Source organism: Gossypium hirsutum, chromosome D03, assembly GCF_007990345.1.
Source record: "Gossypium hirsutum isolate 1008001.06 chromosome D03, Gossypium_hirsutum_v2.1, whole genome shotgun sequence".
NCBI classification, from domain to species: domain Eukaryota; kingdom Viridiplantae; phylum Streptophyta; class Magnoliopsida; order Malvales; family Malvaceae; genus Gossypium; species Gossypium hirsutum.
This window is the reverse complement of record NC_053439.1, coordinates 51,020,661-51,039,141: the sequence shown is the minus strand read 5'-3', so window position 1 is coordinate 51,039,141 and position 18,481 is coordinate 51,020,661. Positions and strand designations below refer to the sequence as shown.

Genomic DNA, 18,481 nt, shown 5'->3' with positions numbered 1-18,481 from the left:
AAATTAAACATTAAAGTAACTCTTCTTCGAAGAGGCAATATTGAATCGTTTTTGAATAACAATGACATTGGATAGTGATTAAAGATTATTTTAATTGATGATAAGGTAACATAATATTATGATATTAAATTTTAAATTTTTCTGTAAGTTTTTTGTATTGTAGGAAGTAAGAACTCTTAAAGTCTTTTTTTTATCTATATATTAGGTGAAAAATATTTTGTGGGTTTGTTTCGAAAATAAAGCCAAATTTCAATAATTTCTTTAATCACTATTAATAAATGTGTTTATTAAATTAGTGTAAACATCTTTTGTATTTATAATAAACTATTATTATAATTGTTATATGTTGCTTTACCTAATTTCATTATGAGTAAACTACACCATTAGTCACTAAACTATGGGTAAGTTTTCATTTTGGTCATATAATTTTAAAAAGTTACAATTTGGTCACTGAATTATTTAAAAATTTTCATTTAATTCATTGAACTACTCAAAAATTTTTATTTGAGTCACTAGGTTGTTAAGTTTTTTTTAAAAAAAGTTTTTCCAGCAAGCTCGAAATGATGATTCGATGATCAGTATGGTAGATCAATACCCATCAACGAGTGGAAGAACATATGATGCGGAATCCCGGATCTAGACACAAGAGAAACACAAATTAGAAATAAAACGAGAATAAAATTAGTTAAATAATAAATAAATAAATAAATAAATAAAAAGGATAGATTTGCCCTATGGAACCCTTGGTTAACTTGTAACCAAAAACGCCAATGATTGAGCGGCTCCCTACGAAACCCCTAGAAGAAGAACCTCTAGAAACACCGATGAACGGGAAAGAAATTTGAATATTTGCAACTCCGAAATACCCTCGAAAGTAACAAACTCCAAACTAAATAGCAAGAGAATAATCACTCTACTCTAAAAAAATTTGCCTCACACAAATTTGAAAGAAAACAAATACTCTTCTTTTTATTCCTCCCTCAATGTGTAGAAAACAAGCCTATTTATAGGCAAATTACAAGAGTAATTGAATCCTAATAAAACTCTTTCAAGAGTAATTGAATCCTAATAAAACTCTTTCAAGAGTAATTGAATCCTAATAAAACTCTTTAAAATTATCTAAGAAAATAAATAAATAATAACCTAACCAATAAAATTACTTAACTCATAAATGATGTGTCCCAACCAATGAGAATTAAGTAAATAATAATAATAATAAGATACATAAAAAATTAATCCACCAATTTATGGGCTTTTACTATTCCAAGATTGGTCCAGTGAATTGCATTCCCGTATTTATCAATGTCACGAACATGATGAATTAAATTTGTCGCAACAAAGTCTTGGACAAAAGCATTCATCTTTGATTTTAATTGTCGTGCCTTGCTTCGAGTGATTGAACCACTAGGAAAGACAACCCTTTGAGTGTCACCTCCTTGGCTCGTATCATTCTCCCCCTCTTCAAGAAGATTCGTCCTCGAATCTGAACTTGGAATGGTCCATCTCCTCGTGCTTCAAGTTTATTATTTCTCTTAGAAGGAAATACATCCTCAAAATCCTGCAAAAAATTAACAAGACAACTAGGCAAATGTGTATTAGGGTTAGTCAAAACGAAGTTTTCCCTAAACCTAATAATTACAAATGTTTGTTTTGTACAATGAGCAAATTTGATATCTCGAAACCTAGCGAATAAACTCACTTTCTCATCTCGTGACTTGTGTGTGCAATCACTCACCAATGTTGGGCCTTTAAGTTGGCTTTTAACACTAAGGGCCTCTTTACTCTTAGCCTTTTGCAATGATTTTACCTCACTTCCCTTACCCATCTCACTAGCAAGTTTGAGTTGATCATTGTAGACTTCTTGAGGAGGAAGTGGAGCCAAAGTAAACTTCTTTCCAAGGAATACAAAAGTATATTGGTTAAGGAAACCATCATGATTTACTCGTCGATCAAACTGCCATGGCCGTCCAAGTAATATGTGCCCAGCTTGCATTGGAACAACATCACACAAAACTTTATCAGAGTATCTACCAATGGAAAATGAAACTAAGCATTGTTTAGATACTTTTACCTCTCCACTATCATTCAGCCATTGCAAGCGGTATGGCCTTGGATGCTTCACACAAGGTAGGCCAAGTTTCTCAACAAGCGAAGAACTCACCACATTGGTGCAACTTCCACTATCGATGATCAATGAACTAGGTTGTCCACCAATCAAACATCTCGTGTGGAAAATGTTATCTCTTTGTTCACGCCCTTCCTCTTTAAACTGGACATTTAAAGCCCTTCGAGCAACAAGTGCTTTCTCACCATACTCCAAGTATTCTTCATACTCATCATGAGCATGCACATCATCAGCATCTTCCAAAGGAGGCATCTCATCTTCGTTATCTGACTCAAAATCAACCTCGCCATCTTCTCGAATCACCAATGACTTTTTATTAGAGCATTCTCGAGCATAGTGACCCCTTCCTTGGCATTTGAAGCAGGTAATATCTTTTGGCTGCTTAATGGCACTAGGAGAAGTACAAGAAGAAGATGGAGCTTGATTAGTAAAAGTAGAACCTTTAAATGAACTAGGCATACCTCTATCTTTGGAGTAAGTTCTAGGCTCATTTGGCTTGAACCGTGCATCTCTCCCATTCCACAATCTATCATCTTGTTTTTGCCAATTTTCTCTCCAAGCAGGATTAGAAACTGAACTAGCACCTCTTGGTGTCCCTTTCTTTCGTAATTGCTTTTCAATGGTGAGTGCGATTTGAAGCATCTCTTCAACATCCATGTAGTGTTGTAACTCAACTCGATTTGCAATCTCAGGCTTTAGGCCGGCAAGGAATCTAGCCATAGTTACCTCAGCCTCTTCAACAAGATTGGCTCTAATCTGAATAGTCTCCATCTCTTTGTAGTAATCATCCACAGATCTATCTCCTTGAACAAAATGTTGGAGTCTTTGATGGAGTTCTCGATAATAGTATGGTGGAACAAACCGTTTTCGTAAGATGCGCTTCATTTCAACCTAAGTAGTAACAGGTTGCTCTCTATAAAGAATCCTGCTTTTACATAATTGATTCCACCATGTTAGTGCATAATTAATGAACTCAGCGACAGCGTATGTTACCTTTTTCTCATCAGAGTAATTGTAACAAGCAAAGATTGCTTCCATCTTTTCCTCCCAATCAAGGTAAGCATCAGGATCATTCTTCCCTGAGAAAGAAGGAAATTTTGGTTTGGGGGTGTCATTGTTTCGTTCCACCCTTTCTCTAGGAACATACTCGGACTCAAAGTCATCATCAAAAACATGGTCCTCCCTTCGTTTAAAAGTTCGATCGCGCGAATTTGATCGGCTTATAAAGGCTTCGTTCAACTTCTTGTAATTATCGGCAATGTATCTCTCTTGAGTTGTAAGTTTTGTATCAAGATACTCCCTTTGCTCTTGTATCATCTGGGTCATGCGATGTTCGACTTGAGTTTGCAACTTTTTCATCTCTTTTTGTAACAACTCGACCAAAGGATCGTTATCTCTTTTTTGCTCATCCTCTTCATTTTTACTAGTTTGGGATCTAGTGATCGGCATGGTATCTGTGAAAAAATCACACAAAAAGGAACAAGAAAAAATAATAATAATCTCACTCGTTAGCTCTCAAAAGAATAACTCTCTGAATGATTCAAAACTTGTAAATATGTTTGGAGAGGTTACTAATCAAGATCAAATAATGGAAGTGCAAACTTCAAAGAAACAATGAAGATCCTAATTGCTTTAAGAGGCCAATAAACTTGACGAAGCAATTTGTAATGGAGGCTACACGGATGAAGGAATTGTGCGTGCCTTTAATATCTGCTAACACAAGAAGAAACAAAGTGTTAGAAAACGTAAGAGAAAAAAAAACGTAGACCTGCAACGATCCCTAACTCTAGAGTCAAAGAAAAACTTTAATAAGAAGAAAACTTAAGAAAACCCTACCTAATTTAAAGGAAAACAAAAAATCGGAAACGTTTGGTGTGTTAAGATTTTCAAAAATTGAAGCTTTAATTATATTTGAGTCAAGAAAGAAGGGGAAAAAAATTCAATTTTGGGAAAAAATAAAATAAAAAGAATAACAATAATAGGAAAAGAAGAAACTTATGTATGAAAGGTAGGCAACTTTTTTTTTTTGAGCTTTTGCGCTTTTTTGCTTTTTGCTCTTTTTTTTGCGCTTTTTACTCTCTCTTTTTTTTTGCGCTTTTTTGCTTTTTTTTGTTTTGTTTTTGTGCTTTTTACTTTTTACTTTTTTTTGCTTTTATTTAAAGAATAAGAGGAGAATAAATACAAACTTTTTTTTAAAAAAAAATCGACGAAACCGATGAAAAGTGTTTTTGGTATTTTGACTCGTTTCGGATTTGATTTTAGCTTCGAAAATAACACCGAATGGCCTGAAACTGATACCAACTGATGCGGAATCCCGGATCTAGACACAAGAGAAACACAAATTAGAAATAAAACGAGAATAAAATTAGTTAAATAATAAATAAATAAAAAGGATAGATTTGCCCTATGGAACCCTTGGTTAACTTGTAACCAAAAACGCCAATGATTGAGCGGCTCCCTACGAAACCCCTAGAAGAAGAACCTCTAGAAACACCGATGAACGGGAAAGAAATTTGAATATTTGCAACTCCGAAATACCCTCGAAAGTAACAAACTCCAAACTAAATAGCAAGAGAATAATCACTCTACTCTAAAAAAATTTGCCTCACACAAATTTGAAAGAAAACAAATACTCTTCTTTTTATTCCTCCCTCAATGTGTAGAAAACAAGCCTATTTATAGGCAAATTACAAGAGTAATTGAATCCTAATAAAACTCTTTCAAGAGTAATTGAATCCTAATAAAAACTCTTTAAAGAGTAATTGAATCCTAATAAAACTCTTTAAAATTATCTAAGAAAATAAATAAATAATAACCTAACCAATAAAATTACTTAACTCATAAATGATGTGTCCCAACCAATGAGAATTAAGTAAATAATAATAATAATAAGATACATAAAAAATTAATCCACCAATTTATGGGCTTTTACTATTCCAAGATTGGTCCAGTGAATTGCATTCTCGTATTTATCAATGTCACGAACATGATGAATTAAATTTGTCGCAACAAAGTCTTGGACAAAAGCATTCATCTTTGATTTTAATTGTCATGCCTTGCTTCGAGTGATTGGACCACTAGGAAAGACAACCCTTTGAGTGTCACCTCCTTGGCTCGTATCAACATACCTTAGATCCAAGTCGATTGGACGGTCAGTGTCGGAGATCAAAGAAAAAAGTTGTTTGAATTTTGGTTCGTAGATTCATAACATCTAAAGTTGTTTCATGAAAGAAAACTGAACTGTAAAAGAGAAGGGGAAAGAGAGTTTTTGATTGATGCAGACAGTGTGAACAGAGAAATCCATATAGCATCAATTTTAACAACCCAGTAACTTAAATGAAAACTTTTTTGTAGTTCAGTAGCCAAATTGTAATTTTTTTAGTTAAGTAACAAAAACAAAAACTTATCCATAGTTTAGTGACTAATGATGTAGTTTACCATTTTATTATTTTTCAAATTAACATTATTGTTTAATTTCTTATATAGTTCCAAATTTGTATATTATTTTAAAATTAAAAGAAATTATCATTAATAAATTAAAATAATTAAAAATAAGTTATTTAAAAACTAATTAAGATTTAAATGTATAAATCACATTCAACACATGTGATGGAAAAGCTTTTGAATTGACGAAAATGTCTTTATTTTCCATCATATTGTTAATTTTACATTTTAAAATAATTATAATACTTAATTTAGAATTATTAGTTAAAAAATAAACAAAATAGAGGGTGTGATAATTATGTATTTAAAAATAATTATAATTTAAATAGAGTTATTATTTGAATAGAATTCTAAGTATATTAATTATTAATTAATTTTATAACATCTCATGTTAAACCTAAAGAAATTATTTTCAGGTAATTTTCAAAATTGTTTATACACTTAGAAAATTTTATGAAGATAAAAAGCTCCTAAAAAGCCTTTTAAAACTCATTTTGGTTTAACTTAGGTTGTAGTTCATGTTAGAAAAAAATTTGGTTTGAAAATAATTTTCTTGCACAACGGAAAATTAAAATTTTGAAAACCGACTCGGTTTATGATATTTGTAACAATCAACCCTAGACCGAATTCGTACCTGTGTTTTTGGATAGGTGGATCTTTGTTGTTCTTGACTTTCAACCAAATGATCTTCTCAGCTATTTTTGTACCACGAACTGCTTCAAGTGTGAGCTCAAACAAATTGAACCAAACACAGAACTAGAAATACTTTCAGTGGGAAAGTAAATCTCTCTAGATAGAAACTGGTAGAATTGCAATTCCCATAAAATAGAATTTATTCATAAAATAAATTTCCACTATTTTTTACGAGAATAGCAATACTGAAAACTTTAGAGAAACTAATACTTTCCTCTTTCTATTGTGATTTGAAGCCTACCATTGCCATCTATTTATAGGAAAGGTTGGTAGAATCCTGGTTGAAGTGGTAGAATACAAATAATATTATTTTGATAGAAAAAATCTCCAACTCCTTATTATTTAAGGATAGGGGCAACAAACCTAGATAAGAATACTAGGGTTTGACGTCCCATGCATTCCATAAAAAGGGAGTTGAGTTTCTCATATATTGGATTCAATTATATTTGCTTCTTGGACTTTAACCCAACACTTTATAATTTAATCCAACTCAATATATATTTTTCTATTTCTCAAATTAAATATTATTTACTCAATTAATTTAAATAAATTAATTTCTCAATTAAATAATTATCTCAACCCAATTCTATACTTACCATTAACCTATTAACACAAACTTCTCTTTAATACATGATAGAATATCAAAAAATTCAAATTCTTACTTACTCTTGTGGCGGTTACTATACACCCACACGTATATGTCAAAATAATCTTTGGGGCGGATAACACCATACTAGACAAACTATTTACTACTATACGCCGAAACTTTGGACCCGCTAGATCTGTGGTGTTACAGTTCGTCAATTTTGCTGCGCAGTGTCAGGGTTGTCGAACTATGCTAAGTGTGAACCCTAGTGATTGGTGAACTGCTTTCTACGAGCCCTTAATTTTGATATACTGTCTAAGTATAACCCTACGAACTGTGTTTGCAATATCTAAGTACCTCTAAAGGGAGGTTCGTGAAACTTACCCTGTTTAAAAAAGCATTACTCTGCGAAAACGAGGATGTGCAAGCTAAGCAAGGATGCGAACCCCAATGCCAGATAGTTGAATAGTTGTATATTGTTATATGAACTTAGAGTTTACCTGTTCTTAATTCCCTTCTTCAAATATTTATGACTTCAGGAAAAGAGTAAGTTAAGTCCTTGCAAGCAAAGTAGGTTTGCATGTTATTGCTGTTGCATATCATGAAGCAAGCGAAGTGAGTTCGCGAGCTTGTGCTTTCTTAAACCTATACATGTTACTTTATTTCAACTTGTGGCGTGTTGGAGGTTAGGTTGGGTGATAATAGAGAGTTTCTTAGGTGGCTAAAGCGGTGTTCCATAGCTCGAGTTCGGCGACCGGACCGGGTATGAGGTGTTACAAGGTTAACTTAATTTCAAACTTAGTCCTTGGCATAATCTAAGTTCACTATCTAATAATCTCTTTAACTTCAAGTCTAATTTATCAATTTCTCTCTAATGACAACTTGCTGAATATCTAAAAATTGAAGAAATTGATACATGGGCTAGCTAAATCAAGTTGCCATGATCAAGAATTTATAAAAATTTGAAGAAAATAGCTTGATTACCTATGAAAATTGGATGGTCAAATGTGTTTGGAAGTTAAAGGTTTTCTTTTCATTTTTATTTCTTTAATGGCTTACTACTTGGGAAAGAAGATGAAAATGTCATCTTTCCATCCACTAATTTGGCTATTTGATGTGAGCATCAAGGCCTAATCAAGGGAGCATGGACATGATGGGCTAACTCTACCTCAAGGCCTTATTACAAGATCGAAAGCTAAACAACTTAAGTCCAGATTGAACGTAGTGGTTCAAGAGTTTGTGACGAAGGCCCTACAAGCTTATTTGATGGAAAAATGATATAAAGATTCAATTTCTTGGCCCAATTCTATCATATCTGAAGATTCAAGAATTCAAAGAGAACAAAGATTCTGAATCTTAGTCTTAGAAACCACATTTTGGAGTTGGAATGACATGGATCACACTGACAAGCTTAAATGAGCCCAATCTTGCAACGAATGGATCTAGCTTGTAAAATCAACCCATGGGAACGCCGATAAGCTCATCTTGAAGTTTCAACTATATTTGAGTCTATTTGTATCACTTTAGGACTTAGTTTATATTTTTCAGATTTAATTTGGCCCAATATGTTAATAACCTAATTAATAAGCTTATTGTTAGTCAAGTCAATTTAATTCCAAGTAAATTTGGTCCATGCACAAAGCTATAAAGCTAGATAAATTCATTTGGTTTATCTAAGATATATTTAGAGATGCATTTTAGGCTAACTTTTAGGTGTTTGTCTTTCACAATTTTAGGGTTTGTTTAGCTAAAATTTTAGGGATTTGTTTGACTAAATTTTAGGCATTTGTCTTCCACAATCTTAATGGTTTGTTTCTCTTTTATCTAGTCTCATTGTAGTATAAAAGGAGTGCTATCAACCATCTTTGAACACATTGTGAGTTTTTATTAATAAAAATACTCTTTGAGTCTTTATTTACTCTTTAGCTAGGTTATGAATTCTACTATTATGGAATGATGTTACATACTACTAAAGTTATATACCCAACACAACAATTTTCAGTTCCTTATTTTTTTAAACTCAGTCTTTTACTTACATCAAAGTATACGAGTCATGCATACATAGTCTATCATTCACTCAAAAGAAATGTATGCTATACTATGAATGTCATAAGTGAATAAATTCATAAAAGACTTAAAAGTAACAATGTTAACTTTTTAGTGTTTAATTTGAGTTTTAGAGTTAATTTGATTAAAATTCATAATTAGCTAATAATATTAGCAATTAACTTTCTTCAAATCACCTCTAAAATTTGAATTAAATCACATTCATTGGATTGTATTTGACAAATTAAATGCAAAATTAAACAAATTTACAATTAACGTTAAATTTATTCTATTAATAAAATCGTGAAAAATTTAAACCTAATAATATTAACAATTAACTTTCATCAAATCAACAATAAAACCCGAATTAAACACTAATACTACGTTTGGTAGGAGTGTTATATTTTTATCATATTTTAGTGTATATGAATTAGTAATAAATTAATTTCAAATGGTAATTTTTATGTACTCACATGACTTATTTTGAGAAAAGAGGAGAAGTTTTTTTTTTTTGAAGAAGTTTTATCATTTTTAAAGAGGAGAAAATTTTTTCGTCTATTTCCGATTTGAAGAGGTGGGGTTTTTTTTTTTTTTCAATTTAAGTAGGAAAACCTGTAATGATAAAACTAGCGAGGCTGTCCCTTTCTTGTCTGTTCACCCTCCATGCCTCTCTCGCTATATTTAAACTGAGGAGAATATTAATTTTGTTTTATAAATTTTTTATGATTAGTAATAAGCTTTGGGTAATTTTTCATTTAATTAATTGTAAAACTTTATAGCAGTTTAAACTAAGTTTTCTCACAATTAAATATTTATTATTTTCACAAACCAACAAATATAAAGTAAAATTAAGATGTATATATTAAGAAAAAAAATATTAATGTTAAACAAAGATATATTGGTCTCTCTACCTAAGTGATGTACCACCTCGGCCATTAGAATATAAAGTAACAAAATAGATGAAAAAGGAATGGTTGGTATGGTGGTTACAAAGTTGATTTGGATGGAGTAGAGTCGGTTGGTGTATGGTATTATAATTTGTTCTTTTTTAAGAGAATATTTAAATTTATTGATAAATAAGGAGATATTGTGTTTTAACGCATTTAAACGAGTACGGAAAAAATCCAAATGAAGAGATATAGATTAATCGTGGGAATGAATGGTGGGATCATAAAAATAAAAATAAAAAGTGCGCACTAAATAAAAATCCCAATCCTCATTTATTGAATATATTTTGGATAATGAAAGGTGGTGGGATGATAATATAAAAAAGCGCACTAAATGAGAAAAGCAGCGAAAAGTCACACACTACCCTTTTTGAATTATGTTTGGAGAATGGAATGGTGGGATCATAATAGCAAAATGCGCACCATATGAGAAAAGCACCTAAAAACCAAAATCAACCAAACAACACCCCGCTTGTGGGCCATCTCCGCCATAGCTATTGCACAATTTCTCTTTCATCAATATTTTCGGAACATTGCTCTGTTTCCATGATAATAGAGTCTTCTGGGTTTTATTTTTTTTACTTGTGGTTTAAATAAATTTGGTTTGCTTTGGCTGTCTTTCTGGTTTTTGGCTCTGTGATGGGGAATTGTTGGTGTAAGTGGGAGCCTACCATATACAAAAATCCCAAATCAGGTTTGTTTATTTCTCCTTTTCTACTTGAAATCGAATTAAGTGTCATATACACTTTTTGTTTTCATGCCATCGGATTTTTCATCTTAAAATTTGGAAAAAGAATGAAGCTCTTATTGTACACACACATGTATATTGCTTTGTCAGAGTCTCCCAAGGAGCAAGAGAGAGAAAGGAGGGAAGGTAGTAAGTTGCCCTCAAACCCGGAAGAAGTAGAAGACCTACGTGGTGGTGATTCTGCAGCAAATCCATTAATAGCATTCACATTCGAAGAGTTGAAGATTATCACCGCAAATTTCAGGCAAGACCGTGTGTTGGGTGGAGGAGGTTTCGGAAACGTTTACAAAGGCTTCATCCCCGAGGACTTGAGGGAGGGTCTTCAGATTCAGCCCCTTCCTCTTCCCGTTGCTGTAAAAGTTCATGACGGTGATAACAGTTATCAAGGTCACCGAGAATGGCTGGTGGGTGCTTTTTTCCTTTTTCCTAGAAAAAAATATCATCTGATGAGAAAAAATGATTTTTTTTGTGGAATGCTTTAGGCGGAGGTCATATTTCTGGGGCAGCTGTCGCATCCGAATTTGGTGAAACTAATTGGATACTGCTGCCAAGATGACCATCGGGTACTTATATACGAGTATATGCCTCGTGGTAGTGTGGAAAACAATCTTTTTTCAAGTAAGTATGTTTTGTTTTCATCACTAAAACCTACAAGCTCCATGCAATGCCATTATAGGAACCTGGCCAAGCGACCAGAAAAGAAATATCACTTTGATTAGCCTACCCAACTCCTCTTTTATCATAATTATATACAACAGAGAAATTAGGTTTCAGGACAGCAATTCAGATTCAGTATGTTAATCAGGAACTAAAACCATCACATATTTCATTACCTGCTACTATGCTGCCTTCTTATAATGTGGTGATAGAACAAATATTTCTTTTTTTGATAGAAAAAACTAGGCAAAATGATGAGTAGTTTCTGAATAGTCTTTGTATGTATGTCACTAAAAATCAGTTTAGGCCCAAAAATCCATTTTGAGAATCCAAATTTAGCTAAAAAGTAAAACAAACAAACCCAAAAAATTTCCTTCAACTCAAAACAATTCAAAAGGCAAAATAACTAGGATTCGTGAAATCATTTCAACTCTAAAAACAATTTTGAACATGAATTTAATATTAAACTTACATTATTTGTTAAGTCACTCAAAATGGATGAAAAAATTAAATATTTGTTAATTTTGTAAACATAGTGTACACATGAGTTGCCATGTCAGCAATGAATTAAGTTTTAAAAATTTTAAAATTCAAAAAATAAAAATTATTATAAGTATAAAAATCATAAAATTATTTTTTAAAATTTTAAAATATTATTTAATTGCTAATGTGATATACATATGAAATGTCACGTCAGCAAAGTTAACAGATGTTAACTTTTTCATCCGTTTTGAGATAATTTGACAAAAAATACAAGTTCAATTATTAAAAGAAACGAAAAATTTTATTATATAATTTTTTTTAGCAAAACAAAAACCTTAATTCTTTTAACTTTATCTTTTCTTTCATAATCAAAAGTTAAATTTTCGATCATTTCAAAATTTTTAAAAAGTTAAAATTTATACCAATACACTCGATATTTTCTACATAATAAAATTAAATTTCATAAATATTTAATTTCTTGTAATTTAAGTTAATTTATCCGAAGTACAGCTTATGCTTTAACAAAATCACTATAGATATTGCTAAATCTACAATTTATGCGCTATATTTCATCACCTATCCTGCTTCCCTATAGATATTTAATCTTAAAAATACTATATCTCCATTAGATACATTCATCCTCACCCCATTCTGTTTCTCTTCAATTTAATTTTTTTAATATTTTTAAAGACAAGTAAATATATAAACATAATTCTTTTAAAAATATTTAAATTATTTATTACATTTTTACTCCATTAATAGTTTATATATACAAGGATAAAATAATAGTTTTATATAGTGGAGCGGGTCCTGGTGGGACAAGCAATTATAATAATCGCTCTATACTCACTGTCCAAAAGAAAAAATCCATCCACCCCACCTCGCATCCACATTTCAAACAAAAAATCCGCTCTATTTGGAGCAGATCAGTTTAGAAACCATCTAGCGGTTTGAGTTTTGTCATCCCTATTTGTGGGCGAGAAACAAATTTTTAAGTAAGAGAAAATATTTGGTACATTGCCAGTGAAGTTTTTTTAACTTCATTAGTAGGGCCAAGGGATCGACAAGTGTCTTATAGGAACATAGTAAAATATTAAAATAATAATAATTTTTAAAAAATAGACATATGACAATTTTTTAAGGTTACTTGTGGAATAAAAAATATAAACTGTCAGTGTACTAAATACTAACCCTTTAAATAATAGTATTCACTAAAAATAATTGTATTTCTTTTTCAAAAGAAAAATAAATAAAAATTAAAACAAACAATTAATTTAAGTGAATGGTAAATTTTGATTGTAGTTATTTATTATTATAGATAAAAAGGAAAAAAAATTATATATTAGTGGAGCATTTGTGTAAAAAATACATAAAAAAATATATAAAAATATAATGTGATTTAGTTGAAATGATAAAGTTATGATAGTAAAAAAGTATAACTATTTTGGGTTCAAATATCATGATTGTCTTTATGAGCATATATTTTCTAGATTTATCAAAATATATAAAAAAAACATAAATCCCCTCAAAATAATATTTTTTGGTTTATAAAATAAATGAGCTTTTGGTAATTTCTTAACTGAGTTAGGACTCGGTTGTGGGATGACACCAACTTAGTCAATCATTTAATAGATAGTATTAAAAATCCTATTACAAACGTATGCACGTGAAAATCACAAATTTAGAACACAAATGTGTGTTTAAAAATAACATATAATAAGTAATGAAATATACCGCTTGAAACTAACTAATAACAACATATGAAATATGTACAATAAAATGAAAAAAAATAGAATATTATCATACGCGTATGCATGTGGAAAGCACTTATTTATAACACAGAGGTGTGTTAAAAAATAACATGTAATAAATAATAAAAAGTATGGTTTGAAACTAATTATTAGTAACACATCAAATATGTACTGTGTTAAAATGAAAAAAAAAGATCAAATTGTGAGTAAAATGAAATTTAAACACAAAAGATTAAGAATACTAAACAAATACAATTGTTTATAATTGTTTTGTCATCAACCTTGAGTTGGTGTTGAGTTAATTTGTGACACGAACCCAATCAACAATATTATTAATACACACAAATATAAACATTTATATAACAAATACATTTATTAAAGTTTCATATAATAGCAAAATATTTTTTAGTTCAAATGGTAATTAAAAATATTTTAGTTCAAATGGTAATACACTTAAATGTTTTTTATTTAAAGAAATGTAATGTTTTATTTATCTTGTGTTTGCATATGAATATCTCAAAAGTTTTGAAAAATAGTGTATTAAAAATTATATTGTTGAAAAAAAATCATATGTTCATGAGTTAGAATATTAATTTTACCTACAACAATGAAATAAATTAAAAAAAAAACTGATTATGTGATATCTAAACATGATGCTTACAGTAAACATAAACTTTTCTTTTTAGGCTTTGTTTATAGTTAAGGTTGAAAAAAAAATTGGAATAAGTTGTGATAACAAATAATAAAACAAACACAAAAGAAAATACTAGGGAAAGAGTTATATATAAACCTACATATGTGGAGAATTTGAGCAAAGATAAATCCGCTATTAAAAACCAAGTCCAAGTCAATGAATGATATATGCTCAACTAATCAATCAACTGTTATAGCCTCACAACTGCAATTCTAACTCCCTCAAACAATTTATCCAATTAAGAAGTGTTAAAACACTCACCCAAATCAAATATTTTTACATTAAAACAATATTCCCAAACATGAATAATATTGTGCTCATTCAGCTCGATAATCATACTCAAGAATAAAGCTTTCCATTTAAAGACAGAATTCTTTCAACTTCATTTAGTCAATCAATTTGGTTTCCTTGAAAATAGGGATGAAATTGTTGCCTTATCTTTAACAAGAGCGATCCACTCTTTATAGCTTTCATCTTTTCTCCAGTTAGACTTCATACAGACAAAAGGATTGAAATGAGTTTTGAGCATTTAAATTAGTATTGGTGTTGTTCTTTGTAAAATCTTCAACACAGATGTTTACTTTCTCCTTTTTTTTTTGCAAGCATTAGATAGAAAACGAGTCTTTTTTAGCTCTGTCTCATAATTGATCTCAATATTAACAACCCTAATGATGCAAAAGCATCTAAATTAGCCTAATAATTTATTGTTTATATTAGAGTCTATTTGTGTTTACAATTCTTTTATTGAATAGTTAATTTGTAAGTGATTAGGATAAGACTCTTAGTAGAATTCTAGTTTAAAAAGTAAACTAAAAGGTTAATAGGATTGTTAGATTTTAGTGTAAATAAGTTGAAATATATATATATATATTTACAACCATATTATTATTTCTTATTATCTTCTTTGAATTAATAGAAAAAATTAGAGGTTTTCTATAACCTTGAGTTTGCTAGAGTTCCATCTTCTTTCCTTTTCATTTGTTCAGCACTAATTTGTTTATTTACTATTGTTTTCTCCCCTAAATCACATCAAATTTTGGTATCAGAGTCTAATTAAATCCTAGGTATTAGATTAGGATCTGTTTTAAACCCACGGTTAGATGTGTTAGCGGTCGAGGAAGATGAAATCAGTGTCAATAAACAGAATTAGTTGCGCTACATCATGCGGTGAAAGAATTGTCATGTGTAATTTACACTTGGCTGCAACAAGAACACGCGGGAACCTAGATGGAGATTTTGGAAGGTGCTCACAACCAGTATGACATATCGGAAAATAGTCTTACTAAAGAATCTGATTTTAGTGAGGAAAAGAACTCCTTTCATGATGCTGGACTCGTAAACCTTGCGGTACAAGGTGGGTTGGAGGAGCAATTGGTTTATATCTTTGAAATAAACAAGGGTGGAATTAACATTGAAGTTAAGGATTTCCATGGAAAGGCATGTATGGACGAGAAAGATTGTGATAGGTTAGAACCAATCTATGATGATTATCCTGAGAAAAGTGAATAAATTTATGTGTATTTGGTTCAAGGAGAGTCTTTGGTTGTCCATAGAGTGATGACAACCAATGGCTCAAAAGAATGGGAGGATTGGAGGCGAGTTGATATCGTCTTGATATCTTTTGAAGAACTACTTGCATACAGTTTGAAAGCGAACTTTCTGAAAGCTGCAACTAGAAATCAGGTTAAGATAGTTTCAAGCAAGATAGACAGTGCTAGAATATCTTTAGAAAAAAGAGTCTCGACGAAAAAAGCATTAATGAGGACTTTCATTAATAATTTTGCATGATCGTCTTCCTTAGCGTCCAAACTTGCATCTTACTGTGATGAGCTCAACTATCAATGTTGATTTGTTCCCTAAACTTTTGCCTAGAGTTTATGTTGGGAAGGGAATGCAAGAAAGTCAGTTTGCACTTATAACGTATACTTTTGTTGGTACATTGCTTGTGTGTGCTAAGTTTGCATTCGACTATTTTATCCAAGTTCTTGATGTCAAAGAGGGGCAATGCCTACAGGCAAGCTAGTTGGGCAAACCAAGCTAGTTTCCATTTTCAAATATATATCTTATATTTTACTGCATTATTTATTTTATAAATACATATAAAAAAATGTCAACCCCGTATAAATCGTAAGATATGAGTTTATTGAATAAATTTAGAAATATCAATGTCTTGGTATATAATTTATTTTCGATTAAATATTGAATAGCATCGTATCTGATCACGTTATGAAAAACATCGTGCCAAAAGTTGTAGCTTTTTCCTCCCCTTCTTCTGGTATAAGTCATCTGTTATTTCTAATCACATATTCAGACATGGTGGTAGGCATAGTGACAGCGTCCATACCAACTTGTAGTTCGTATGACGATCGATATGGGACATGTAGTTTGTCTCTAAGACCATCACACATAGCATGCCTGCAGTTTTACTTATTTTAAACGTTAGGCAATGAAAAATCCTTTGTTACAGGAGTATTGCTTCCCCTTCCGTGGTCAACTAGAATGAAAATCGCATTGGGTGCTGCAAAAGGACTCGCCTTTCTCCATGAAGCAGACAAACCCGTCATCTACCGCGATTTTAAGACTTCTAATATTCTACTTGACCTGGTTACTAGTCTTCTTTTTTTCTTCCTGATCTTTTTGAATCGCCTGTCTGGTTATTTCTGCTAGAGCATTTTGCTTGCAATATTCATGATTCGGTTTGGTTTGAATAAACAGGATTACAACGCCAAGCTCTCTGATTTTGGCCTAGCGAAAGATGGACCCGAGGGAGACAAATCTCACGTCTCGACTCGCATAATGGGTACATATGGATATGCGGCACCTGAGTACATCATGACTGGTAACTTCTTCTTACTGCTTATTATGCATTAATAATGGATATTTATTTATTTATGAAGCTTTAATTTTGTGCAGGACATTTGAGTCCTCGCAGCGATGTGTACAGCTTCGGTGTTGTCCTTCTGGAACTGCTTACAGGAAGGAAATCTCTGGACAAATCACGGCCAGCCCGCGAACAAAACCTTACAGATTGGGCTCTTCCTCTACTTAAAGAGAAGAAGAAGTTACTGAACATAGTAGATCCTAGATTACAAGGAGATTTCCCCATCAAAGCCTTTCACAAAGCTGCCATGCTAGCTTATCATTGCCTCAACCGGAACCCCAAAGCAAGGCCTCTCATGCGAGATATAGTTGATTCCTTGGACCCTCTTCAGCTTTCTCACCCGCTTCCCATAGAAAAAACTATCGTCACCGTCTCTACTGAGGTACCAAACCAACATCAGTTCAATGTTAAGACTGTTACAGAATTTGGTGCTCCTCTATAATAACCTTTTCTTCTAATACACATACATATATTTGTCTATATATGCATATGCAGGCAGCTTCTTATTCATTTGTTGCTTACATGGATGAATCTAGTGAGCATATTGTTTGTGGGAAGCCATATAATGGAATACAATAACATACAATTCTTTTTGTTGGTTCTCATTTCTAATTTTTTTAGTAAACTGAATCAATGGCTGAGGTTTCATTTTAGCATCACAACTTGTGGCAGAGGTGCAACTATATCAAGGGTTTTTGTTAATTTTGTTGTCCCATGAGATAATTTAGTAGACCAATATAATTATTATTTTATTTACCAATTAATTCTTTTCCAACTGTAATAAATAAATCAAGATAAATTTGAGTAACATTTAAGTAAACTGGTTCCATTACTAAGTTTTACAGAATTTTAATATTAATATATCTATGAACTAAAGTAACAATAAAATTCTTTTATTAAAAAAGCAATACAAGACACATAGAGAATGAAAATTGAATATAAAAATATATTTAAATTATGACATGCTGATTTAACTTGGAATATATATATTTAAAAAAAATAGAATATATACACATATGATAGTGACAAATAGTTTTAATAAAAATAAAGAAAAATTGACTAAAAAATTTATTAAGTTGCATTATGTGGTCGAATCGTAATGAGAGAAAATAACTTATATTAGTAGGTAATCTAAATGGTTCATAATCTAATCAAAATTGAGAAAATCGATTAAAAGATTATTATGCAATCTATCAAGTCTAATAGGGAGATACATTGTCCTGGGTATCAGAGCGCATGACTCTTAGAAGATAAATACATAGTATGATTGTTTGAACTGACAACACATCGGATGAAACCCAAGTAGAATGAATCCTAGATCCGTTTATGGATTCATTCACTTGTGACGCTCATATTGTTTATTACCTCAATCTTGAGTAAGTGATGAATTATAAGTGTGTTACTCATGTACTTTAATGGACTGAAA

At 31.2% G+C, this 18,481-nt stretch overlaps 1 protein-coding gene across 1 annotated transcript; it reads left to right on the top strand.

Moving 5' to 3' along the window:
• Window positions 1-10,191: 10,191 nt before the first annotated feature.
• Window positions 10,192-17,648, top strand: LOC107927152 (probable serine/threonine-protein kinase PBL16). The gene is made up of 7 exons (XM_016858163.2): window positions 10,192-10,535; window positions 10,680-10,993; window positions 11,072-11,207; window positions 16,642-16,778; window positions 16,890-17,013; window positions 17,088-17,437; window positions 17,551-17,648. Exons 1-7 carry the CDS (start codon window positions 10,481-10,483, stop codon window positions 17,632-17,634), a joined length of 1,200 nt encoding a protein of 399 aa, XP_016713652.1. The 5' UTR covers window positions 10,192-10,480; the 3' UTR covers window positions 17,635-17,648.
• Window positions 17,649-18,481: the final 833 nt, after the last annotated feature.

Coding starts and splice junctions, on each gene's coding strand:
- LOC107927152 (XM_016858163.2), top strand. CDS start 10,481: ATGGGGAATTGTTGGTGTAAGTGGGAGCCTACCATATACAAAAATCCC. Junction 10,536..10,679: donor ATACAAAAATCCCAAATCAG/GTTTGTTTATTT, acceptor TTGCTTTGTCAG/AGTCTCCCAAGGAGCAAGAG. Junction 11,208..16,641: donor GGAAAACAATCTTTTTTCAA/GTAAGTATGTTT, acceptor CCTTTGTTACAG/GAGTATTGCTTCCCCTTCCG.